This window comes from Strigops habroptila, chromosome 5 (assembly GCF_004027225.2).
Source record: "Strigops habroptila isolate Jane chromosome 5, bStrHab1.2.pri, whole genome shotgun sequence".
NCBI classification, from domain to species: domain Eukaryota; kingdom Metazoa; phylum Chordata; class Aves; order Psittaciformes; family Psittacidae; genus Strigops; species Strigops habroptila.
Genome location: NC_044281.2, coordinates 64,904,139 through 64,930,543, shown reverse-complemented (window position 1 = coordinate 64,930,543; position 26,405 = coordinate 64,904,139). Strand labels below are relative to the sequence as shown.

The following is a 26,405-nucleotide window of genomic DNA, read 5'->3' as shown; positions in this document are numbered from 1 at the left end:
TTTTTAAAAAATGTATTAATTGTTATAATCTTGAGCATTAGAAAACTAAGAGGAGAAAAGGAGTGAAGTAAATCTATGGCAAATTGAGGGATATATTTAATATTTAACTTACATTAAGCATTGTTTTGTCCTGTGTACTATATGGAGCAGGATTCATGTAAAGTAAATGGTAAGCAGTAGTCGTTTACACTTGTAAGGACTTTAAGGTGTGCCATACCTTCAGGATCAAGTTGTCTCATAGGTGTCTCTTTTTTGTCCTTCATATTTTATTAGTAAAAGCAGCTGAGTGTCAGTAATAAGCTGCATCGTGCCCCGGACAGATTGGGGAATTTTCACCTGCATGTAGACTTTACTTTAAACCAGTGGTAGTTTAGTGATTAGGTAGTCAAAAACAGGGGCTTATTTTAGTTTTTGAATGATTGATAATTTCCCATGTTTAAAAGTTTAGGGGTTTAATTTTGGGCTTATTTAATTTTTGTTAATAAAATGCTGTAAGTTTTTTAAAAATATATTCCTATAATTAATTTTGAAAGTAGAGCTATAGAAACTTTTCTGTCTAATTGCCTTAAACAAAGTATGAATGAAAAGGGAAATCTGAAAATCACAACAGAAATTTGTGGAGCCTACTGAGAATGTGTCCATAGGTCCAGCATTTGTCTATCCTAAATAAAGGTCTTGCTACAGTTGTGAAAAATCCCAAGTTGAAACATTGAATAAGACTCAGTCACTGACTTAAAAATATTCCCAGTATGTTTGAAGAGTAACGCTGAGTTATAATACACCTTTCCCAAATGCATTAGCAGTATCTAGCTTGAATTTATGTGAGAACTTTCATCAAAGTAAGATAAGCCTAAAAACCTTAAAAAAAAAGTTTGTTGGAAAGAATAGATTTGAGTGCAGTTAAAATAGTGAGAGGTGATACAAAAAGATGATTGCAAAACCCCTAAAACTGTGCAGATCTTGTAGCAGTACTGTGCTTGAGATCATTGCTCAGCTACAGTTTGCGTTGCCCGGACATCTCGTGCAGATCAGACTCAGATCTGTGTGCTCATACCCAGATGTGAAGGAGGGTCCTATACCTCGGACAAGTTCCAAATGAGGCTACTTTACTATATATCTGAAATTAATTTGGCACGTTGTCAGCACTGCTCTGTTATTAGGGGACCAGAAAATGTTTAAATCTGTAAGAATCTATTTGATTTGATTTTTCTTGTTTACTACTTAATATTAGCATGCAATAATCCTGAAGTAATTTTTTTCTATCTGAATGAAAAGACAGATGTTGTTACTAACTTACTTAAGTGGACCATATTTTAACTGATGACTTTTCTTGTGTCTTGCAATCATGTGAATTATAGCAATGAAGCCAGGATACATTTTCTCATACTTTTCAGACTCATCAGCAGTGCAGCGGAAATCTAATTATAGGTTTGCTGTGATGATTTCTGTTCTGAAGGGAGTTTAAAATGAGTTAAGTAAACAGAACTGTGTAAGTCGAGTGTGGAAAAAAAGTAAACAAAGGAAATAATGATTAATATGTCGATATGTATATTGTGATCTGAAAGTAAAGTGATACCTAACACAAAAACTTGGTCCAAAAAGCATTACTGGTCATGTTAAGGAATACCCTCAATGTATTTTGATCTGCTTGGCAAGACTGTTACTGTGCACTCTTTTGGCTGGGGTGTGCCCTCTGTGGTCCTGCAGCTAGTTGGTTCAGGCAGTGCTTGAAATGCAAAGCCCTTGTGCTGCTGTAGTGGAGCGGCAGCCTGATGACTGGGCAGCTGGCTACCTGATGGTTCTTCATCCTTGCATTAGGTGCTCCTCAGGTGCAATGCAGCTGGGGAGGCAGCTCTGCACGCCAACCAAGAATGAAATGTTGGAAGAGGAGGTGCTGTTTTGTATCCAACTGGCTGAAGTGTCCAGAAGTCAGAGCCTGCCGGATGGAGCTTCCCTTTGCTGTCTTCTCCTTGCTAGAAAACCGCTTGTAGAGGTAGAAATCACACCTGCTTTTAGTGACAGAGAAACTGTGCCACTCTAAAATACTGTCTGTGCTACTAGCTTGCCAAAGTGGAAAAAACCAGGGTTTTGACTTCAACTTCCAGGTGGATTCCATAGCCACAAAGTACATATACAGAGATATTCTCTGCTTTTCTTTTGTGTGAGGTGCATCTAGCTCAGGTGTACACAGACAGCATCCGAACTTTGATTTGAACAAAGATCTTGAAAAGTTTGTTATTTCTTGAATACCATCTGTGCAGAGGCAGCTTATGCATCCAAGGCAGCAAAACTGTAGTATACACATTATGAGGTGTTTTGGGGATCCAGTGGCAGCTGGACAGTCGTTTGAGAATGTTGGTGATTCCTAGCGAGGCATATCTTTGAGGATATACTCTGGACTGCTCACATATTTATCAATAAATCACAAAATTCTGGAGTGGGTTTACTGCGTATTGTTTAATGAGTGTATGTTTTGATTAATATACTTAAGTTCCCTCTAAGCTGTCAAACATGACTTTTCCTGAAGATTGCAGTCCTTTCAACTTAACCTGCATTTCAGTGTTGCTTGTACATTGTTCCTTTTAGCTGTGGACATTATGAGGAATCATCTCAAATTAATGCCATACCCAAGCTACTTCAGTATGCATTTATTGAAGAGCTTTAGAATATTTTTTTCTTCATTATAAAGTTCATGGATCCATCAGTTTAATCTGCGCGGGCAGAATAAAATATTCAGGGAGTTTGCTGAGGTGCAGCTTCTGTTTTCTGCTCCTGTAAAGCGTATTGGTTCAATGAGATCTCCCTCCTTCAAAGCTTCTATGAGAAAAATACCCCATGGCAGTTTAAGTGGGTAACTGATATTTCTGCTTATTAATTCTGTGTTTGTTTCCTATCTGGGTTCCAGGGCCACATTTAATTTTGGGGAAATGCCCCCTCAGCTCTGTTATTTGACTGAATTATTTCCCTTTCCAGCTGTCTTCACTAAAAAAGCTAGGAGCAGAAAAGCTGTTGCAGATGTTAGGCACAGCACTCAGCAGAAACCTCCCTGAATGAAAGGAGACGATCTTTGTTCGCTGCTCCTTTCCTCTGCTCCCTCCTTTCTGACAGTACTGTTGCATTTTAATCATTGCTGTTCTAGTCTCAGACTGATAAAACCCTCCAAGAAATCAATTTTGGGATACCAGCTTTTCTGAGAAGCCCATAATCCCCTTTCTGGGGGCTGTATGATGTGTTCAGATTAATCAATCAACAGTCTCTGAGTAATTCATAGAAAAACTTTATGGAGACCTGGTGCTATTCAGAACTACCAGGAAAGTCAGTTTATACTCCTGGCTACTGCTAGATATGACAAAAGAACTGTAGGTTGAAACAGTCTGTAGCATATGTGGAGAAACAATTCTGTTTCATTTCTCAGTTCATCAACATGTAAAACCATAAGAATGGAATTTTCCGTTTACTACATCTGACTGAAGTATCCCAGCCTGGTCCTCACACTTTTCCTGATCTCCAGGAAAAATGAAAATGCTGAAAATTTCTAAAGCAGACATTCGTTATTTTTCAGGAGCGGTTGTATTTTCAGATGCTTGCTTCTGTCTCCTGATTCTGCCCAACCCATTGCATCTGCCTTTGCCCATTCTGTTTTAAAATTTATAGATTCGGAAACTTTATTTTTCCTTCTTGTTTAGTGAAAGATGTTAAAAATGTTTTCTACTCTTCCTGTAAGTCTATTCTTGTCCTGCAAGAGGAGTTAGCATAAACTCCATGGGAGACTACTGCCTTTTGCACCTTTATTTTGTTGTTACATATACATACACCATCTCGATGCTACAAAGCCTTGTTCATGCTGACCTTTGTAATTTTTTGTTTGCTTTTACAGAGTGTTTGTAAGAATTCATAATTGTTTATAGCAGTCCTAAACTCTCTATTAAATAAAATTTGCACAAGTGGCTGTCCTAGTTTCAAGGTTGCTTCTTAGTGGGGAATCTGAATTCAATTGCCTTTTTAGACATTCTTTACCAATTTTGATACTGTTTTCTCCTGAGCATTACCTCTTTACTACCTTAAACACATATTAATCAAACTGTCATTACTACATTTGGCATTTCATACCAACCAAATATTAATTTTTTTTGTGAGATTGCATGTTTAGAATTTGCATTCTCTAACAGAGCCATTTCTGGAAAATGGGAATATTATCCAAAAACAATATGTGATTTTATTCCAGCATACACAAACAAATCTATTGCCAACCTTGAATTGCAGATTGAGCTGTTTTGTTTCACAATTTCTGATTTTTTAAATGCATTGATTGTATTACCTTTTATACTATTTTTGCCCTCATTTGACCCGTGTCACGCAGTGCTCTGGGTTTTTTGTATTTTTCCATACTTTCATGCTCATTGGGTATGCACTTCTTTGTTGATTCAGTTTTTACCTTTTAGGAATAACCAACTGAGCACTTCAAATAAAATTTCAGCTAAATTCAAATTCTCATTCAGAGCTGACACAACAATTAGATATATCTTGTATAGGGCAGCCAATATTAATAGTTCTTATTTATTTTGTATTGTGGTCTCTACAGCAACAGTGTTTGAGAAAGTTTCTTCTGGATGTACAACATTGGAGTCTGGTACTTGTTCTACCACTGTTGAAAGCTCTATACCTGTTATCTGCTCTTAATCTTTTTTGGTGTTACATGTTAGTTATAAAACATACAGTAATTATCGAAACAGTGGTTAACCTGTTTTCTTTTGGTAATCACTAGACCTGAAGCAGGTTTCTTCCAGCTCTGGCTTTCCATACCCAAGTGGTCCAATGAGGGCTAGGGCAGATGGAACACTGTTTCTTAACGGGTCCATTGTCCCCTGATCCTCAGATCCCATTAGAGCATCCCCATCACCATGGTACACAGTCCCAAGTATGTCCTCACTGCATGAAAGACGGTATGATTTTATAGCCTCATTTCTTCAGGAATTCAGTCTTAAAAATGCAATGGTTTTGCGTACACATATACATTGCGTATATTTGAGCTATGGCTTGTCTTATCTGCACATCTCATTTATTGTTCTATTGTTTGTGGTTGATTTGGGCATCAGAAAGATTAAATAGTGACTTAGATTTTTCATTTTCTTTGACTGTTCTCCTTCAGAAGTTATAGGCTCAGAACACTGTGCCTGTATAGACTTGCATAAATGGAAGTCCTATATATTTTTAGTGTTGTTGGTTGGGATTTTCTTCCCTGTAAGTACTAATGCATTTGCATTTTATTTCACATACTTGTTTTTTTAAATAAAAGTTTATGCCCCCTGAGGGGGGAACTAACATTTTCTAATTTTTATAAGCCTCTCCTCACACTGGTATTGTCTGTAAATACTTGAATCCTTCAGGACCAAAGAATGGAACTTAGTGTCAGTAAACAAATCACGTTTATTGCTTCCTAAGTGTTTACACAATGATGAAAATCAAGCCCCCAGGGAATCATATTGTAAAAAGGAACAGTTGGTTTAAATTAGGTTTCCATGTGAAATATAGCTACTTTTTATGGATGTTGTGGGAACATAAACTGGAAAGAAAATCTGCACACTGATAAAATTAAGGTTTGATTTTTACTTGTTTAAATACAAGCAGGATCACATACTAAGTTAATTTCCGATTCTGGCATTAATTAATCAGAACAGAAGTTGGTAGTATAGTCACACTTAGGAAGGTGGGGTTTTTTTTTACTTCATTTGTGATCTTGCAAATAGATAATATGAATTATCTTAAACGTTCAGTGCATATTAGCAAATTTGTACATTAAATACAAGCACCAGTTTTGTGAAATTAAGTGAAAATAAAAATTCCAGTTTATCAACTTTCACTGTCCATGTTGTAAGAACAAGGGTTATTCAGTGTGAAGCTGAGATTTGTAAGTTATGTTAATGAGAATTTACACTGCAGATCTCTCTGGCAGCTTTAGAAATCTGTCCATTTTCTTTCGTGGCCTGAATGCATGTTTGGAATATCTTATATTAAGGTACAGTAAGTTTTTTGTTTAGTATTTCTAGAGTAGTTTATGATTTAACTGTTGTAATACGGGTATGTCTGTGTGTAAGGTGTGTTTGCATTGCATATATGATTTGGCCAGGAGTGTACAAGTAGAATTTTGACTGATAGCCTGCTGACAGAAGGAAACCACAAAACCCCATGTTTTCCATCAAGTATGCACGAATTCTCCAAGTGACATTGCTTTGGCTGACTGTACTGTGTGTTTTATTTTACAAGGTGAGCTCATGGGTTACCTGGCTGATCCTGACTGCAGGTTCTATGGAGGAGAAACGAGAAGTCTTCTCATATTTAGTACATGTGGCAAAATGCTGCTGGAATATGGGCAACTATAATGCTGTAATGGAATTTCTGGCAGGACTGAGGTACTGGCAACTCTTTTTTTAAATGGCTTTTCAGTGACAGATTACACTGCAGCTTCTGTTAAGCAGATGTCTCTAGAGAACAATGGGCTAAACAGAAATCCATGGCTAAATCACATCATCTCACCCTGCGACTTTCCAGTAATCCCTTTTGGAAAAATGAAGCATGCTAAAAGCTGATTTTTACAAATGCTCTGGAGACACCATTGGGTTTCCTGGTACATGCTAAATATGTTATATTAGAAAACATAGTTTTTGGGGGTTTTTTTCTTAACAGAAATTTTTTAAGTGTGAAAAGAAGATGGGGATGCAGTTGTGGTTAATCTAATCAAATAAAACTAATCAAAAGGACTGAACAGGGAAGAGTTAAGACCATTTTCCCATTTCTTAGATTTGACCCTCCTTGTATATAATGTTTGTGTAACAAAGCTTTAAAGTGTTTGTACTGTTGCTCTTTGTGGTTTAGTAAGGATTCTCATTGAGCTATTGGTTTACATTTTTGCTATATAAAAAACATTTGAAACACTCATAGGCATGGGGAGTCTTTTTGAGCAGAATGAATCCACAGTCTACAGCCATGTAAGTTGTGAAGGAAAATGCAAAGCCGATTAAAGGCTTAATTTTATCTCTTATGCATCTGCACAGCACAAGGGAAAGAGAGGAGAGGAAGACTAGTACTGCTTAGCAGCGTTTCCCAGACAGGGGCAGAAAGGGAGGTTAAGGATGTTCCACTGTTAGCATTTCTACAGACCTGTTGGTATGTCTGGGGCCAGGGATGGGTAGAAAGGCCATATCATTTCACAGACATACAGCTTAGAAGGTGGGAAAACTCCCAGCTGTACTCACTATCCTCAGTGAGCATCAGGAGCTATTTCTGTTTGAAATCAAAGGTTCTCTTCACCTACAGCACTGCGTTGGTGCCTGAGAGCTGGAACATGGTCCTGATTTACTCATTTCCATGAAAATAAGTAATTTATTTTGTGACTGAAATGGGGAAAAAATCAATGAAACTTATTTTAAATAAATTTAATTTTAAAAATCCAACTTTTGCTAACTTTATGGATTTTTCATAATACAACTAAAGAAATTTGTAATAAACGTATGTCTTATGCAGCTGAGCTTTTATTAAAATGTCAAATGTTACTCCAGTAGATCAGACTACTTGATTCTCCTTCCTAGTTTTCTTCTTTAATAATTCCAAAGGGAGAAAATGGTCCACTAGCCAGAATTCTCATAAAAATAATGACCTTGCTTTCATTCATTCATTTCTGAATAATGATGATAATTCCCTCTGTTACATACATGCTGTGGGTGTTGAACTTGAATGTAAATTAATTTTAATTTTTTTAACGAATGTTGTGATCTCTTTTTGCAATAGGTCAAGGAAAGTTTTAAAAATGTGGCAATTTATGGACCAGTCTGATATTGAAACAATGCGAAGTCTGAAAGATGCTATGGCACAACATGAGTCATCATCTGAATACCGGAAAGTGGTTAACCGGGCACTCAATATTCCAGGCTGTAAAGTTGTTCCTTTCTGTGGTGTATTTTTAAAAGAGCTTTGTGAAGTTTTGGACGGGGCATCAAGCCTTATCAGACTCTGTCCACGATATAACTCCCAGAATGAAACATTAGAGGTAAGTGAGATTCATATTCTAAAGGGTTATTTTCATAGCCCTCCAGTGATTTATTTGATATTGTTTTATATTGTTTATTATTTTATACAAAGGCATAATCTAATTAAATTTTTCTAAACCAGACTGTTACCACTGTTGAGTTACATGGACCTCAGTTTAATTCCCGTAGTTACTGTAGCAATTTAAATTTGGTTGTTTATATCTAGTTCAGTATTGGAGTACTGAGAAATTAAAATTAGGACCAAAGGATCATGTTTATACTTTGGGTAAAATAAGTATGTAAATCCTTAAAGATGTAACTACTTTCTGTTTAATGCTCCGACCTTCCACTTAATTCACTGGGAATTGGAAAGTTTTCAGTTCCTTAAAAAATGGAATTCAGAAGCTCAGTGGATCAGGCTTTTCCTCTATGAAAAGAAGCAATTCCTTTGAGTTTTATAATTTTGGTTCGAAGAAAAATGCCCCTGTTAGATGAAAAGATTAAGACTGAGGCTCTTAAAGAGTTTTCAGGAGTTACTGAAATTTATGTTGTTTGATTTATGCAGTGATTTGGTTTGTTTATGATTGGAAGTAGGTACAAAATCACATTAGAAGCTAATATGAAATATATGCTTTCATATAAAATTAATTTCTTCAATGAGAAGTAGATGACACAACATTCTATTTATTACTATACTAATCTTTTAGATATCTCTAGTTTGTTTCAGATTACAGTGGACAAGATAATTTCTTGCAACGAGTAGGCCAAGATGGTTTAAATAATCCAGAAAAAGAATCAACAGCAAACAATATCTTTCAAACGATTCGGAGCTGCAATCGCAGTTTGGAATCTGAAGAGGGTGAAGATAATTTTAGTGAAGGGAGTAATTCAAGAAAAAACTCTCTGAAGGACAAACCCCGGTACCAGTAGGTCTCATTTTATTTTCTGTCATCACCTGTATATTTCATGTTTTTAATCTTTAATTTCCTTTTACCAAGACTCACTTTTAGTAATAAGGTCAGCTTTAGGGTGAAGGCTTAACACCTTCCCTTTTATTTATCGTCTTCCAATTCAGAACTTTTCTCCCCTGCAGTTATGCTAAGTATCTGATACTCAAATGCTAGGAAACTCTCTGTATAGTTATATTTTCCCTCATGATGTAATTACTTCCTCTCATGATAAGGGTAAATCCTTTTCGTCTTACACATAGACCTTTAAAAATCCACAGTTACGATGACAATTTTGATCTGTGGTGACAGGAATAGCACCAGGACATATCCGTTATCAGAGCTCAGAACATTACATTCTGCATGCTTGGGCAGCGTTCTGCCCACTTCAGAAGGAAGGTTATTTGTTATCCTTCAAAAGACCTCTTCTTTTCAGGACATGTTCATTTAAGACTTTTGAATTTTGTCCAGAAAAGAGTTATAAGTCAGTAAATATTCTGAATTTTCAGGTTGCTGTAGTCCTGCTATTTTGCAAAAAAGTTTTCTTAAGTGTGCCCTTTGTAAAAAATCCCAGTGTTCAGTAATCTCAGATTTTCACTTCAAAGATGTGGTATATTCTGTACTATTCACTAGCAAGAAATATGTTAAGTGCAAAGTTTAAGAGATCATTTGATCTAGAACGTTGCTTTGTGGTGAAGTTGCAGCCCATATAGACATAGGTGGGTTTAAACTAAGTACTAGAATAATTTCAAATTAAGTAACAGAATTGTGCTGTTCAGAGTGAATTCTGTAAAATTACGTGAGGGCTTCCATAGAAGAGCATGCTTAGGTCACTGCTTGAGTTATTTTATTGATAATGTGAATCAGAAATACCCATATGTTCAGAAGTATCCAACATATTTCAGCTACTTACACATAAAATCTAATAAGTGACTGCCTGAGAAGGAACTACCATCTTCCTGTTTTAAATGCATTTATTTAATTAACATGCAATTCTAAATTTCATTTCAAATAAATAATCATTATTTCCTGAAAGAATGGTTTCTAATAGAATTATTCACATCTGGCTTTAGTTGCTTCTGGAAAGTGGAGTGGTAGATTAAGCCAAGAAAGACAGACCCACTTCTCTGTCCATTTATGTTGTCTCTTGACTTCAGTTCAAAGACTTTCTTCCAGGAATTATTTTTATTAATAATTATGCTTTAAAATCAGCTTACAACAGTTCAAATGGAGAATAAGTTAGGGAAATAAACATGTCACTTAGATGAACAAAGCATATTTAAATCTAAAAGAACAGTATGAAAAAGATGAAGTTTTCTTTGTTATGTGTTTGTGAAATCAGTACTTGGTGAATTAGTTATGCTTTTTATTTAAATACAAACTAGCAAGTTACACTTTAAAGTAGGACTTCAATGCAAAAAAAAAAAAGCTAATATAACACTGAAATGAAAGTTTAAAATTTAAATGAATAAAATGGCAGATAGGTAATTGAAGTTGTGTTTCCTTTTTTCAGGCTACTAACTACTCAGTTGTTATTATCTATAGTACTGATTTTAATAGTATAATGACTTGTAGAAAAATACTTCTGGAGGTATTGATTTAGCTCAAGTGCCTCCTAGACTTTGGAAATTCCCTATTCACCTTCCATTTCTTCCGTGGGCATTCAGACACCTGGGTGAGGCACAGGAGTGAATTGCTGCAGAAGCAAAAGGGCCATAGTTCATTGTCCCTCTTGTATGGAGGCTTCAATGTTTGGTTTATTTTAATGCTATGAACACCCAAAAAGTTATAAGGAAGAAACTTAGGTGAGAAAAGTCATATTTGTATACAGTATTATAAAATCCAAATTATATAATAATTATATATTACCTGATAATTGTAGTACTGTGGTCATAAAGGCAAAAAAATACACTGTATAACATGTTTCTTATTACTTTAGAGTTGCAAGGTGCCTTTTGCTGATTTGGGTTAGTGTTGTGGAACATGAACCCACCAAAGCTGGTAGATTAGTTTATTTTGAAGAAAATGAAAGGCATCTAATAAAATCAGTGTTAGTGTGTATAGTGTTAGTCCAATTGTGTTAGCAAATAAACTCTACCACTCTGTAATCAGTGACCTGAATTTCTGTACATGCCAGAAAAATATCAAACTTTTAACCTTTAGTAGAACTCTGTTTTGACAGTTCTCATATAAGGAAAGATAGACAGGAAAAGACAAAAAAGTTTTAATTACAGTTTTTATAGAATTGTTAATCAAATTGCCTATTAAGATACTGTAAACTTTGATGCCTCACTTTATTAGCCTCATCTCATCTTCACTTTTAGACTTTCCTAATTACAGTAAATACCTCTTAAAGTAATAGGGGAAAACCTCAAGTTTTTTGCTTTTCATATTCCTTGCAATTTTCCCCTCTAAAACTAGAATCTGTTTTAATGTTTCCTTTATCCTTCTTTTTCATTTCCTTGCATCTCAGTGCAGCACATGTAAAGAAAGCTGATTCAAACCGAGTTCTGTAAGTGTGTTCTCAATACTTGACAGCTGTGTTGCTTTTGGCAGCTCGTGTCAAAGATACGTTTCTCTGTATGATTCTGTGTGCGTGTTCTTGACTTACCTGCTTCTTGTACATTTTAATCTGCAGTATGCCAGTGCTATCAAATGCGAAATAAGGCATAAACAAAGCTCTGCCATTTCTGTCTCCACTGTACTAGACTCCTCCAGCCATGCACATCTAGTCTCAGAATACATTTTCTAGCATTTTTGCAGAGATTTATTCGATTGTTTTGAGGTCATGGGGGAGAAGGAGCTGCTTTCGTTGTTTGTTTACTTTGAAAATCTTAAACTTGTATAACACAGGTAAACATTTTAATGTGTCTGGTAAGACAGTTTATACCAGCTCAGTTATGATGCATGACCTTTATTTTTAGCAAGATTTCTTAAGGAAATAGAGCTACAGTTAAGGCTGATACAGTTATTGTGCCTTTGTCAGTCACAAGCAATAAATCCTCAGTCTGTTGGCCACTTTTTGCTAAATTTGGTGGAGAAGTAGAAATTGCACTGCTTCATAAATTCATAGAGGAATCATTAGAGTTGATATATGGAATAAGGGAAAAAACTAAAATCAGTTAATGCCCTGGGTAGAGAAGAACTTGAGGAAGAGCTAATGGTTCTCCGCGCTGTTTAGCTTAGGAAGATAGTATATGTGACTTGGAACAAATCACAACATGAATTGGTTTTGCTCAGCTTGTAGGACATGGGCAGGAGCTGAGAGTACGTGATGATATGAAGAGGAAGCACTGAGGGTATTAGGGCAAGATGCCTTGAAGAATATGCAGAGGAAGCTGGTTAGGATTTTATTGGCCAGATAGCCTTAGGAAAATGTGCTTCATTAGTTCTGCTTCATGGAACAGTTTGCTCTTTTTTATGTTCATTAAAGCAGTATCAAAATATTGAACATTTTTGCATTCATACATGTTAGAAGCTTCTGCAAGGAAAAAAATTATTTAAACTACCTCATTTATTAGTTCAGTATTGTTGATTGTTGCTCCATATCTACTGTTTCTAATTATGGTAAAATATTTCAAAAATTTTGGTTGCTGCATGCAAGTTTCATGTTAATATTTTGCTTAAGTAAAATTAAATTTTCTAACGGGAAGTATCTGATCAATTTCTTGCTGCATTCCTGTGAGGAATGTATGTATTTGAACCACTATTTTACAAGTGTTAATCAAAGACTTACATAATGTGAAAAGTCTCCATGCTAAATCAGTAATAGAGCAGAGATTAGAAGTCCTGTCTTCAATCCATTAGATCTTGCTAACAGTTTCCATATACGGTACTTGATATTTCAACTGAAGCAATCTTATGCTTTGGATTTAAAAACTGGAATCATGGCTTTAAGATCCAAATGGAGGTTTTTTATTGTTAATGTAATGTTTGGGAAAACATTCTATAAGAAAATATAATTACATTGTTACAGGAGTTACAATTAATAGTAACAATTTCGAATTAATCTACTTATGAATTCGAAATTGCAATAATAGAAATTGTAATACTGTACAATCTACAGATGTTCCTGTAAGTCCAAATTACAAGGTGATATTAGTATTCTTTTAGTTTAATTTACACCAGAAATATATTCATCAATCATAGCATAAACAAGTACATGTGTCACTAAAGATATATCTCTCATCTTTGCTCACAGATTTGTAATTGGAGATCTTTCAGATTCTGAAAGTGATATATTTGAGCAGTTGAAGGAGTGGGACACTAGTTCAACAGAAGAGCAACAAAAGGCATTCTGCCATGGGATAGAACTCATTCCCTGGTATGTGTTATCTATCCGGGCTGATGTCCATCAGTTCATGCAACAAGGGGCAACCGTCATTCATTATGACCAGGAGACACATCTCTCAGCACGTTGCTTCCTTCAACTTCAGCCTGACAATAGTACTTTGACTTGGACAAAACCCACAACAGTTTGCCCTGCAAATGCGAAGGCAAAACTGACTGTGCTGGGTAATACTGCTGAGCTTGGTAAATACCAGATTCTTGGTAATACTGGACTGGTGGAAGGTTTTTTGGACTTGTTTTCAGCCAAGGCTGTATATATGGGACACTCTGGCATTGATATGCACACTGTGTGTGTTCAAAATAAACTTTGTAACATGTCCCTTGAAGAAAATGGTATAACACTACTTTACGGGCTTCAGACTACTGATAATAAGTTGCTGCACTTTGTTGCTCCAAAATATACTGCCAGAATGCTGTATGATGGATTGCTGGAATTGACTAAAGCTGTAAGAAAAATGAGAAGATTCCCTGATCAAAGACTACAGTGGCTACGGAAACAGTATGTCAGCCTTTACCAGGTAAAAGTTGCTGTCATTTTGTATAAAAGAAATTCAGAAATGTCAACAACACTTAATATAGTGTAATTATTTTCTATTGTAAGTAAATTAGAATTAAAAATGAGAACCAAATCTCCAACTTTGCAACACAGCTTGAATAAGTAAGATCTGATTCTCCACATAATGTTCTGTCAAGGCTTGCATGTTTTCAACACACTGAAATTAAATCTTTTTTTATTATGAAGCTCTTCATATGTTTGGAGTTTTGGAATAAGTATTTTATTAAAGAAAAAGCAATGCCTGTGCTTGAAGAAAGTCCTGAAATACTGAGTGATGAGAGTTAGGGCCAAAAAACCTGCCAAAATAGCAAAGTAGCTCTTTGATACTCATGCAGTAATTAAAAATTGCCTCCCCCTGATGTTTTGTCTTTCATTTGTTCCTTAGAGATGTCTATTTTATTGCTTTAGAAAATGTGTCTGTTCTTTCTCTTGTTTTGTTAACGTTGAGAATTTTTGTAGGAGGATGGGAGGTTTGAAGGCCCAACCTTGGCTCAGGCTGTTGAACTGTTTGGAGGCAGACGTTGGAGTGCAAGAAACACAAGCACAGGAACTCTCACCAAAAGCATCGAGAAACCTAGTGTACAGAGAAACAACACTCTGGGAATAAGTGCAGCTAAGAAAAAGAAAAAAGTACTCATGAGGGTAGAAGATTTTGTTATTCGTGTAGTTTGTGCTTATCTGTCTGATTTGTTTCCTTCTTAAAAGTTACTGTGTAGGTAACTGTATTCTGAACCTGAGAAAAGTTAGATGATAACTTAAAAACAGTTTATTGCAGTTTCAGGTTTTGGTCTTGTTGTTTCCCAATAGTTCAGGTTTCTTTTCTCATGCTTGAAGCATTCTCAGGACATGTGGGCACTGGGGCTAGCAGAAGGGGAGCAGAATCTTGTTGGGACCTTTGGGTGCTACCTGACTGTAAAGATAAAATATTATGGTGCTTGTTATTTCTAGGGTGAAAGTGGAGAGGCCACTGATGATGAAATGGCAACTCGGAAGGCAAAAAGCTCTAAGGAATATCGTAATAGAAGTGGTTCAGATCCTCAAGATCTTGATGAACAAGAAGAACCAGGTAAATATATTGCTTCAGTACTTAATCCCTCAGAGTTTTGCTCAAAGCCTTTTTTTATGGTGTTAAAAATACTTCTATGATATGAAACTACTTTTGCAGTTGAAACTCCAAATGCTATAAACTTTTAATTTTTGTAGTTCTTCATGATTGTTCTTTCATTTGGTTTCAGTAGCACTTCCTTTCCATTCAGATGAAATGGGTATATAAGTGTTGTTCAGAATGTATCTTTTTTGACTGTCTTGGGACAAATCTAGAATCCCTTTAGTATCTTACTACATCTTAATGAATTATGATATAAGTGTCTTGGACAAAAGCATTTTTATTGGGCCAAATGTTGTAATTGTGCTGCAAACTTTTGTTTTCTCCATAGATCAGAATATTACTATTACTGCTTCTCCATCTAACAACCTGCCATCAAGAAGAGCTCACTCTCTGACAGCATCTGGATCTCCTAATTTAGGAGCTACAACATCTTCACCAGCAAGACCAGTCTCCTCTCCTGTAATTTCTTCAAGCAAGAGTCAGTCTAGGTAAGGACAAAAGCAGTGCTTTAATTTAAAAAGAAAACAAGTTACTGTTACCTAATTATCATTGAATGTGGTTTTCAGGCCAAACTGACAAAATCTGACAAAAACAATGCCAGAAATGTCACTAGCCTTTTGAAAGACATCTAAAACACATTGTAGAACAATGTGTTTTAGGACATTTAAGCTGAAATACCATGAATCTGAGGATGGCTGTGTAGCAAGTCCCTGAGCAGTGTGCTTCGGTTTATGTCTATTACAGAAGCAGATTGGAATGCTGTTCCAAAACTACACAGATATGGAGTTTAACCCTTTCTCCAGATCTGCTCCAAAACATAGTTACAGACATCGTCTGTATAATGAAAATCAATAGAAATGTTATAGATGGGTGGACTGAAGTTCTAAGGTTTCTCAGCACAAGTCATTACTACCTTGGGGAATATTAATTTTTGCTGACATTCCTGGTAATGATTGTAGTACTGCCTTGGGGAACTGGATGAATAGATTTGAAATCTTTCTCTTACAGGCCTCTCCTCCTTAAACATCCTTCCTTTTTGTGTCACTTAAGCAGTGCAGAAGGTTATGCTGTGGTTGTGTAGTGACATAGTGCACTATTGTATTAATTCTAGAAAGAGTGATGGTGGTGATGGTAGTAGTTGTAGTAATAATAATATAACGATGATAATATGTCAGGGTCGTGGATGGTGCTTTATGACATGCAAGAAAACCGTCTCAACAGAGGCCTTCCAGTGCCTTTTACCAGAATGAACACTGGGGTGTGGTTATGAGTATGAACTTGGGTTTCCAGGAGGGCAATGATAAACAAGAGAAGAGATTATTTCTGCTGGGAGAACGTTATTTTTGAAGAGACATGTTTTGTGTAATGGTATATGGTTGTGTATTTCTTAGGGGTTTGGGTTTTTTTACACATAAAACTTTGGCAATAGGTGTGAGGAGTAGAGCCACCTGTGGACAGCTTTCTGAGACTCATTACTATGTCGTTCACTTTTTGTTCTTCACTGTCATTTGCAACCATGTGATGAACATGCCAGATTAGGATTTACCTCTGTAAGACATTTCTTTTTTTTTTTTTTTTTTTTTTTTTTTTTATTTTTATTTTTTTAATGAAGGATTGGAACAGCTTTCTTTTACATTAAACTGAAGAAAATGCTGGTTTACTACCTCTGGAAAATGCTTCTCTGCTTTGCAAATCTGCTTTTTGCCTTTATGCCAAAATAATTGTTGTTCTCTAAATGAGATTAAAAAGCTCAGTGGAGAATTTACGTTCCCTGGGGAAGGACAGCTAATATTCCTGTAATTCCTCTCAGTCCTGGGTTTCTGTACAGATCCCTGTGCAGCTTAACACTATGGGCCTCCCTGAGTTATGACAGATTTTCCCTGGCAAAGTTGTGTGGAAACTCCACTGCGTTTCTTAGTAGAGCTTTCCCCAACTTGATATGACCCTTCTTGTTAGAATTTGCTCAGCATACAGCTGTATGGCTGTTTCATCTGTCCTGAGGAAATTCCTCAGAACAGAACTGCATGCTTTATCCATTGCCTTGACCCAGTTTTCATGACCTGTTAAGAGACTTGGAGTACTGGAGAGAATTTTAGTCTTCATGTTTACCCTTTGGACCCTTGATAGGTCTGAACTGTGCTTGCCAGTTTTCACATGTGCCTCAACTATGATCAGTAAGTCTAAGCTATCAAATAGTTGGCTCTCTGCTTTGCTGCAAAGTGCTGTATGTGTATTAATTTAAACCTGGGATCTCTTTTAGAGTAAACCAGCTGGTTACCTCCAAGATGGAATTTAGGTGCAGCTCTGGGAATATTTTCTTCAGAGACTTCAGTAATTGGACAGTATGGATGGAGAGCTTATTCAGTCTCAAACTATCTAGAATATACTGTCTTGTAGGGGACATTTCGAGCAACGATTGTACTGTCAAGCAATCCTCCCAGTCATGGCATGTCCTATTGCTTTGTGTTACATTAAATAAATGGCAATCTGTCAGACCATGTTATGTGCCACAGCTTATTTCAGCCACTTCAGATAGAACGCACACTAAAAATGAAAATGATGTCTTAGAGACAGTCAAGCACCATAGGGAACCAAACCAGACCTGAGCCAGTAGTTGGGCACTGCAGAGCACTGTCTGCACCACTCAGAAAACATGGCAGGATGGATGCCTTTAGCAGAGTAGATGTAACTGATGGAGGAGCAGACCTGACAGTGGTCCACAAGCTGTAGTACTAAAGATTGCAAGCAGGACAGTATTTTTCCTGGAAGCTGCTGCTCTTAACAGTGGTGATATACAAGCAAGGTAAGTTTGGGAAAGAACACAGGCTGAACACAGGCATCTTGTCTTTCTTTTTGCTCCCTAGTTATTGTTAATTCTGCAGTCTCATAAAACTCAAGTTATATACTTAGTTATAACTGACTGGTTTTGTCACTACCATCATAAATTAAGATAAAATGAAGTATCCATTTTCCAAAGTAACAGAAAGTTGGTCTGACCTAGATAATGAAATAACCTAGGAAATACAGGATCCACTGGGAGTGCTTGTATGCATTTGTGTGGCTCTGCACATATTACGGCCAACAGAGGTTATTAATTCAGATTAGCATCTGAATTCAGACTCAAACGCTGACAAGGCTTCATAGTTGGAAGTGGTGTTGGACATGAGCTGGTTGTGCGTTAAGTGAGTGCATGATCCCTCACAGAACCCAGAGCTTAGGAGGGTGGTGAATAGAGGGTCCCACCAGACTGAGCAGAGCCTTCATAGCACAGAAAGCTGAGCTGGTAACAAAGGGTTGTTAGCTGCAGTGCAGCAGCCAAGAGGAGGAGAGCAAGAGAAATTTCTAGTTCTTTTTCTGTTTCTCTTGCCATATAATATGTGCGTGAATTTCGCCTGACCAGTAAATTAGATCAATGTCCCTAACAAGTGAGAAGCACTAAATAAAATAAAATTTCTTCAAGTGAAAAAAAAAAAAATAAATCTAAATATAATGATAGCAATTTAAAAAGAGGAGGACCTGGCTATCTTTGGTTTGAAATAATAGTAATTCTTATGTGTAGAGAGTGAAAAATTGTGTTTTTACGTACATAACTCACAACCTTGATATTCCTGACGTCCTTACAAATAGTTTTTGTTGAGAATAATTTCTTCCACAGTCCAGATGTCCAGATAATTTCCAAACACAGGTAGCCTGTAGGTGTCTTTTGCCATTCTTTAAAAGCAGATGTACCTCCAGCAAATTCCCGAGTTCTCTGGAAATCTAGTGCCACATGTGAGGTGGAGGAAGCAGGGGACAGCATGGTAACACCACTGGGAAACAGATAACAGGATATGGAAAAATAGAGAGGGGGGCTTTTTTGTAAAGAGAAAGTAAACTGCCTCTTTCATTAGCTGTATACAGGTATAATCCACACTGTTACTAATTACTTTGGTTGTTGGTGGGGTTCTTGGGGTTTTTTGTTAAAAAAAAAATTGACCACCTGTACTCATTACCTATGGAACGATGTGGATTGCTCTTTAGCAATCAGATCCAGTGAAATGCTGAGCATTACCGTCTGCTGCCAGTCTTCCACTCAGTGCTCTACAGTTGCAGTCTGTTTTCTGGAGTCAAGAGACTTTCCTCACCATGGTTTATTTTTCTTGTCTGATAAAAATGTTAGGAATGATTTTAGCAAAAAAGTTACATGCAGTATGTCAGTACTTGCCATAGTGATGTCAAACAAATTGAACATTATCAACTGAAGGAGATGGTGGTTTTCAGTACTTTTAAATCACATTCTGCTTTCAATTGCATGCATCCATCCCAGGCCAGGAGGGAATTGAGGAATCTGATCTAGCATATTTATGTAAAATGTTGCCTGCCTGCAGCAGGTGACTGCAGATGTCTTTAGGAACATGGGGCAAGCTGGTCCTGTTTTTCCATCACAGCTGTTGGAACTGGGACTATTTGCACTGAACCTGATGGCAGAATTCATAGATTTAAGGATTTGTAGATTGAACATTACAGAGAGTCACAATAAAGTCTGACACATGGTCACCTAGTCTGGTATTTTGAAACAAATACTGTAGCTTCTGGAGTTAGTTATGGTCTAAACTAGACAATTCTTGATACCTGTGCTGCCTGCTGAGATGCCTCCCTTTTCAGGATGCTGATGCTGGTGGATCCCATTCCCACAGTCAGTGTTCATTGATGTTTAGGCCCAGGAAGAGGTTTAAGAGCTCAGCCTGTCATTGCAAATTAGTATATGAAATTCACTAAGGGTTTATTCATACTGCTCAAGGGATAGTTCAAATTGGGGCCTAACTACACTTACTAGTGTGAATCCTGTAGTAGCCTAAGGATTTTGGGATGTAGCTTTGGGAAATGTACTGGTCCTGCTTCAAAAAAAATTTTTCAGCTGCACATCGGTTAACAAATTCAGTTACAAAGAAATTGGCTGGGCTTGGTGTTACTCAAGTCAACTAAGATACTTAGCACCAAACAGATAGTTGTTTCTGTGATCATTTTCTGCCTTTGCTATCAAGAAATTCCAGTCTACTTTCCTCCCGTCAGCCCCAAAAGCCGAAAGCAGGAAATCATTAGAACTTTGTTTCTAGAATGAAATGGCCTCCAGAAGCTATTGTCCAAGCCTAAAAGAAAAGGAGGACTGTAGCTCAACCTGTCTTTGAGTTATCTGATGATAGTCCTGACTGTTCTTGGGAAGTATCTGGGAAGCCCATGGGCTAGGAAACAGTGAGGGTTGAGTACCAGAAAAGGGGAAGGGTTGTGCTTCTTAAAATCTGCACCTTTAATGCTTCAACATATAAGAAACCCCTCATACATAAGGAAAAAAAAATGTTCTTCTTGCATAGACAGTCAGAATATTACTATTTTATTTTGACAGCACAGAGCTTTAAGGAATTCTATATGTGTTTTATTTTTCCCTTAGCAAATCTTCAACAAACCTCAGAAACAGCCTGTGCTACAGGAATACTGGCATTGTTTTCTTTAAAGAGAAAATGAGAATGCTTTCATTTGTGCCATTTGCATCAGCCCCTTTTGCACATAGAAGAATTTTAAATAGCATGCATATACATTATTAATTCTGGCAAAGTCTGCAGTTGTCTTGAGAGAATAGCATAGCTGCTATAAAACAAGGTACAAACTGTCATTATGCATCTTACAAAATACTGCTTTATTCACTTCTTCCAGATATTGGTAATAAATGTATTAAGGAGAGCACAAATAAAGTGTTAATGCAGTAATGCATAATGTTTCAATAAATAGAATTTAATAAACCAAACTACAGCAGTCTTTTTCTGATTTAGTGCATGGAGCAGCAGTAGCTGGCATGGCCGCGTTAAAGGAGGAATGAAGGGGTTTCAGAACTTCATGGTGTCTGATAGTAACATGACTTTTGTGGAATTTGTAGAGCTCTTCAAATCTTTCAGGTAAAATACATTTTATTCTGTACTGATCTCATTCATCCAAGTTTATGAAAGAGTAAAACTTGATATTTTCAACTCTTCTTGCAGTGTCCGTAGCCGCAAGGATCTGAAAGACCTTTTCGATGTCTATGCTGTGCCTTGCAATCGATCTGGTTTAGAGCCTGCTCCGCTTTACACTAATTTGAAGATTGATGAAAATAGCAGTGGATTCCAGCCTGATTTAGGTTTGTTAAAAAGGAAAATGCAGCTGCTACATTGCTGAGCTTCAGTTACTGGCCTTAAGAAAAAGTGTCTTAGTCTCATAAAGAACTATCAATTATAAGTTTACGTAGAGGATTACTGCCATACCTCCCCTAATACATGATTAGCAGGACGTAAGATAGGTTCTTTGTTCTGAAATGAAGGGGAGGAAAGGTATTCCTGCTTTATATTAGCCAGTTATATTTGTAACCGGTATAGCAGAGGCATAAAACTTGTTGCTGAACAGCTGGGCCCAACACAAGGGTCTGTATCTGCTTGCAGGAGCTCTGAAAGGGCTAAAACACTGAGCAAATGTAGGAAGGAGAAATGAGGAGGCTGTGCCTGTGTCTCATTTGGTTGGTTTTTCCCTAGTACATCTGCTTTATGTGGAACAAGGGGGAAGGAAACTTCTGTCCCATTTTACGTTCCTGTTACCATAATCTAAGTCTGGAGATCTGTGCATATTTAAAGAAAACAGCCCTTCTGCCTAGCAGCCTGTGGGGAGGGTACAGTACAGTTGGCATATGGGACTGGAAGAAGATAAACAGTGACTGCACAGGAAGGGTATAAGGTTGTACATACTGAAGGAAAGGCTTTGAGACTGTACATGGTGTGGAGAGGAAGCAGGAGGGTCCTGGGTGACAATGTGTGAGAGGCTGTGAATGCATGTTAAAAGTTCTAGGATTTTGCTTGTAGTAATTGAGTATTTATAATCCACTCCTACTGTTGTCATACATGTTTCATGCTTGCTCTTCTAATCTTGTGAATAGAAACAAGATGGGTTTGTTCTAATTTACTATATCAGTGCTAAAATATTCAGCCAGATATTCAAGTGTGGTATATATTACATTATGTTCTATACAGTATACGTCATACACTAATTATATAGCTTATATTTCCTTTTTTTTTTCTTTTAAGATTTGTTGACTAGGAATGTTTCAGACCTTGGTTTGTTCATTAAAAGTAGGCAGCAACTATCAGACAACCAGAGGCAAATATCTGATGCCATTGCTGCTGCCAGTATCGTAACCAATGGTACTGGAGTTGAAAGCACATCACTAGGAATATTTGGAGTGGGAATCCAGCAGCTAAACGACTTCCTAGTGAACTGCCAAGGAGAACACTGCACCTATGATGAAATCCTCAGTATTATCCAGGTCTGTAATACAAATATCTTGCAATTCCTTTTACTTGAATTCTTGTTACTTCTGTTTTCAACACTAGCATTGTTTGTCTTGTAGGCAGAATAGCATATCTGTGTGAATATTTCCTTTCACGCTGATATTGTTGCTACAGTTTACTTGAATTTAAAATTTAATACTATCTTAATTCTGGGCTATAAAATTGTGCAGATGCCCATAAATCTGTCCATAAATAGAAAAAAAAAAAAAAAGATGTAAATAAACAGTTTTATTGTCTATGTGTGCTTTATCCAGAAAGGAATGTCACCACTTGGGAAAAGCATTCATGATAGTGCATCGTTTTCTCCTTGTCTCCTTGTGACCACCTTTGATAGAGCTTAACGCTAATTTGGAACTAAAAACACCACCATTTCCACATACTTCTATTTTATTATAAAAAATTTTCCAGATCAAAGATGAACATTTTATTCCCTTATGTACAATGGGTAAAGTGATTAGAAAGTATGTAGAAAATCTTGAATTCTTCCAAACATGCATAATTAATAGACTCCAAAGTTAAGCTCCACTTAGCAGCTAACAAAGGCTAAAAACTATATTTCAGCTATTAACATATAATAAATATAATAAAAAAAACAATAAAAAATTGCGAAGTTTAAAAGACAGAAATTCTAAAGAAACCTCAAGTTAGCATACCACAACTCTCTTTATTTCGAGATGGTGGTATGTTGCGTTTAAGCACAATAGATAGAAGGATGCCTGATTATACATCCTTTTTAATTTCAGTTTAAGTGCTGACTCTGCTTTGAAAAGGAGGTTGGATTAGATGATCTCTCAACATCCTTTCCAACCTGAATGATTTTATGATTTAAAGTTATGAGTTTAGTATGCTTGTTTAGTGATTTGCAAAACATGCATGAGTATACTGGAGGCACATAATTACCCACAAAAAGTGACTGCTTTTACACACTAACTGGTTAGTTTGGTGAGCAGACTACACTATAAAATATGAAAAATACCTATTTATAAGAATTTTTGTTATGTATCTCTGAAATTCCTTCCTTTTTATAGAAATTTGAACCCAGTGTGAATATGTGCCAGCAGGGGCTGCTATCTTTTGAAGGATTTGCAAGGTAATTACTTATGTGTTAATTTTTATATATATGTGTGTATAAATATATATATATATACAAAGATGACGTGAGTGTATCCATGTTTGCATGACAGTCACAAAATACTCAGCACAGCATAATATTTCCTGACATCTTCTCACCTCTAGATTTTTGATGGATAAAGACAACTTTGCCTCTGAAAACGATGAGTCACAAGAGAATGCTGAGGACTTGCACTTTCCACTGTCGTATTACTTCATAGAATCATCACACAACACTTATCTTACTGGCCACCAGCTTAAAGGGGAGTCCTCGGTAGAGCTCTACAGCCAGGTATGCAAGATTGGGTCATTGTGTAGTTTTCAACATGAACTTGTTTGTTTAACTGGCAAGTCTCAGAAACATGACCTTTTTGCTTTGAAAATCTAAATGTCCTAAACCCCTGCTTGCAAAATGTTGGAAAACATGATGTGTGGGAAAGCTGCCTGTAAGCACAGTTGTGCTTAAATGCCTTTTCTAAGGCAAAAAAATGGGTTTAGTTTGAGATTCATAGCATTTAGACACCAGTCGGTCTGACCCAACCTACTAAAATTAGACTTTCCCACAGGAAAGACTGATCTAATATTTTAGTTCATTCAGATGTCAAAAACACTACTCAAATACTGTACATTGCTCTGCAAAGACAAATTTCAAATGGAGCTATAACTTCTAAAAACATTTCTTCTAGGAATATTCTTCAGTTTTTTAGACTTTATGCCTGATCGGTGGTCACCAGGAAAAGAACAATTTCTCCCTAAGGCTTTTGGTTCTGTGTTTATTTGTATGTGTGTGTGTGTGTGTGTGTGTGTGTATATATATTTGTGTGTCTGTGTATTTACCAAATGCTAGAGAAAGCATCAAACTTCCTGTGAGTAGTGTTTTCATTACTCTAAATGTTAATGACTCACCATTGAGAAGAGCTTATCTGGTGTTCTATGTGCTGCTTTGCCTGGAGTTATCAGACACGGGTGAGGCTGTGTTAGGAAAGCCTGAATAACACGATTGCACAGAATAATGCAATTGCAAAGGAGGTTCCTGTAGTAGCACTGCACAGAGTGATGCGAGTATTGTGTTGGTAATAGATGGGGAGTGAGATACAGCTCATCTGGCTCCAAAACTTCCATGATGCAAAAGAGCTTCTTCCTGTCCCTCAAGTAGCTGTTGTCGGAAGAGAAGGGGCCTTCTATTCTGGCTCAGCGTTTCTGGCTCTCACAGAAGTGGTGGTCTGCCAACTATGGACACAACTGTCTGAAATAAAATTATTCAGGTTTAGAATTATTTTTTCCTTTGCTCATAAATGTTTTTGCTGGAAATGGTTTTGATTGTAGAGATCTTTGTTTTCATTCAAATATTTAATTGTAATCCAAATAACTCCTTCAATGCTAGGCATGCAAAATATTGATAGTAATAATAAGCTGGGCTGCCAACAGGTGAGTTAGCTTACCTTTCTCTTCATCCTTTCTCTTTGCTTTCTTCAGTGGCCTTCTAGCAAGTAGGGCTTTATAAACGAAATAAATGAATAAATAAAAATGGGTGGATGGATGGGTAGGTGGGTGTAAATTAGCTTAATATCATTAAATAAGATGGCCTGGCACATTTTAAGTATCCTCATGAAAGTTGTTTGTAAGACATTATTTTCAGACTACTTTCTACTTAAAAAACTATCAAAAACAACAAAAAGAACTGGCAAACAAACAGCAGATGCTGTGCCCATAAGTTGTCCTGGTAGCAACCTGGAATAAATTGCTTTATAACTGCTTTTGCAGGTAGAAATGTAGAAATGTTTCTCTCCCTCACAAAATTAAGCTGTACATTAAGAACCAGTCACTTTCTGCAAACAGATTCCGTGTGTCCTGTAAGATACCACGAATTTCAAAGCTTTATGGTACTTCTCCTAAGAACATAAATGCTTTCTTAATTTTCCCATTCTTTCTCAAACTATGTGTTGTGGTTTAATGTTATCAGCACTGTTCTCAGGCTAAAGTCAAAAACACAGCACTGCACCAGCTACTAAGAAGGAGAAAAATAACTGTTACAGCTGAACCCGGATACTAGGGAATGCAGTTAGCTGGGTTCTGTAGCTTCTATGGGTTATGCTTATTCCACAGAGATTACTCTTCCCAGCAATTTCACTGAATCATTCAGCTTTCATTTAGCTCTGCAATGTCTGCCTTCTGCTTTGATGGCATGAGACTGTGGTTTATACGTGCTTACACTGTTCAATTGCATTGTAGGTTCTTTTACAAGGCTGCAGAAGTGTAGAATTAGACTGCTGGGATGGCGATGATGGGATGCCTATCATTTATCATGGGCACACTCTTACTACCAAGATCTCTTTTAAGGTATGCTGGTGATTGCACATAGAAACAAACAAACAAATAAATCAGAAGAAAATCAGTAACCTTTTCTCTACTGAAGGTAAAAATTAGCCTACTGGAAAAATACAAATCTTAATGGGCTAAATCCTAATAGAATATGAACAATAGACTATGTAGACAAGAACTTCTCAATTGTAAACATTACGCTTTTCAAATTAGTTTTTGTAGCATAAGTACTGTAATTTTGTCTTTTTGTTGTCAACATAACTAACATAAGTAGCTGTTACCAGTTCTGTTGTAACAAGATGCTAGGTTGATCTGAGGAGCTTGTTTTGAAAGCGAATTGAGGATTCTTTCTTCTTAGAGGGGAAAAGGGATGCCTTCCTTTCTCTCCTTTCAGGTAACTGGAAGTTAACTGAATGCTGCAAAGTAATCACATGTTCTTTCAATGACCTTTCTTTCTCACAGGAGGTAGTGGAAGCTATTGATCGCAATGCATTTATCACCTCTGACATGCCAATTATCATATCAATAGAAAACCACTGTTCCTTGCCTCAGCAACGAAAGATGGCTGAAATTTTCAAGGTAGGCCATGAATTGTAAATTATTCTAAGCACATGCCGTGGGATTTTCCATAATATAATA

The 26,405-nt window shown here is 36.7% G+C and overlaps 1 protein-coding gene across 1 annotated transcript in view; it reads left to right on the top strand.

The window, feature by feature from the left end:
* Nucleotides 1–26,405, top strand: part of PLCE1 (phospholipase C epsilon 1) — a 121,325-nt gene that overhangs the window by 73,899 nt on the left and 21,021 nt on the right. The window contains exons 4-17 of the mRNA XM_030488163.1: nt 6,265–6,410; nt 7,786–8,044; nt 8,742–8,950; nt 13,173–13,839; nt 14,337–14,519; nt 14,826–14,943; nt 15,314–15,473; nt 20,793–20,915; nt 21,000–21,136; nt 22,071–22,309; nt 23,363–23,424; nt 23,571–23,736; nt 25,677–25,784; nt 26,229–26,345. Coding sequence (XP_030344023.1) covers nt 6,265–6,410; nt 7,786–8,044; nt 8,742–8,950; nt 13,173–13,839; nt 14,337–14,519; nt 14,826–14,943; nt 15,314–15,473; nt 20,793–20,915; nt 21,000–21,136; nt 22,071–22,309; nt 23,363–23,424; nt 23,571–23,736; nt 25,677–25,784; nt 26,229–26,345 — 2,694 coding nt within the window. The remainder of the gene's footprint in view (nt 1–6,264; nt 6,411–7,785; nt 8,045–8,741; nt 8,951–13,172; nt 13,840–14,336; nt 14,520–14,825; nt 14,944–15,313; nt 15,474–20,792; nt 20,916–20,999; nt 21,137–22,070; nt 22,310–23,362; nt 23,425–23,570; nt 23,737–25,676; nt 25,785–26,228; nt 26,346–26,405) is intronic.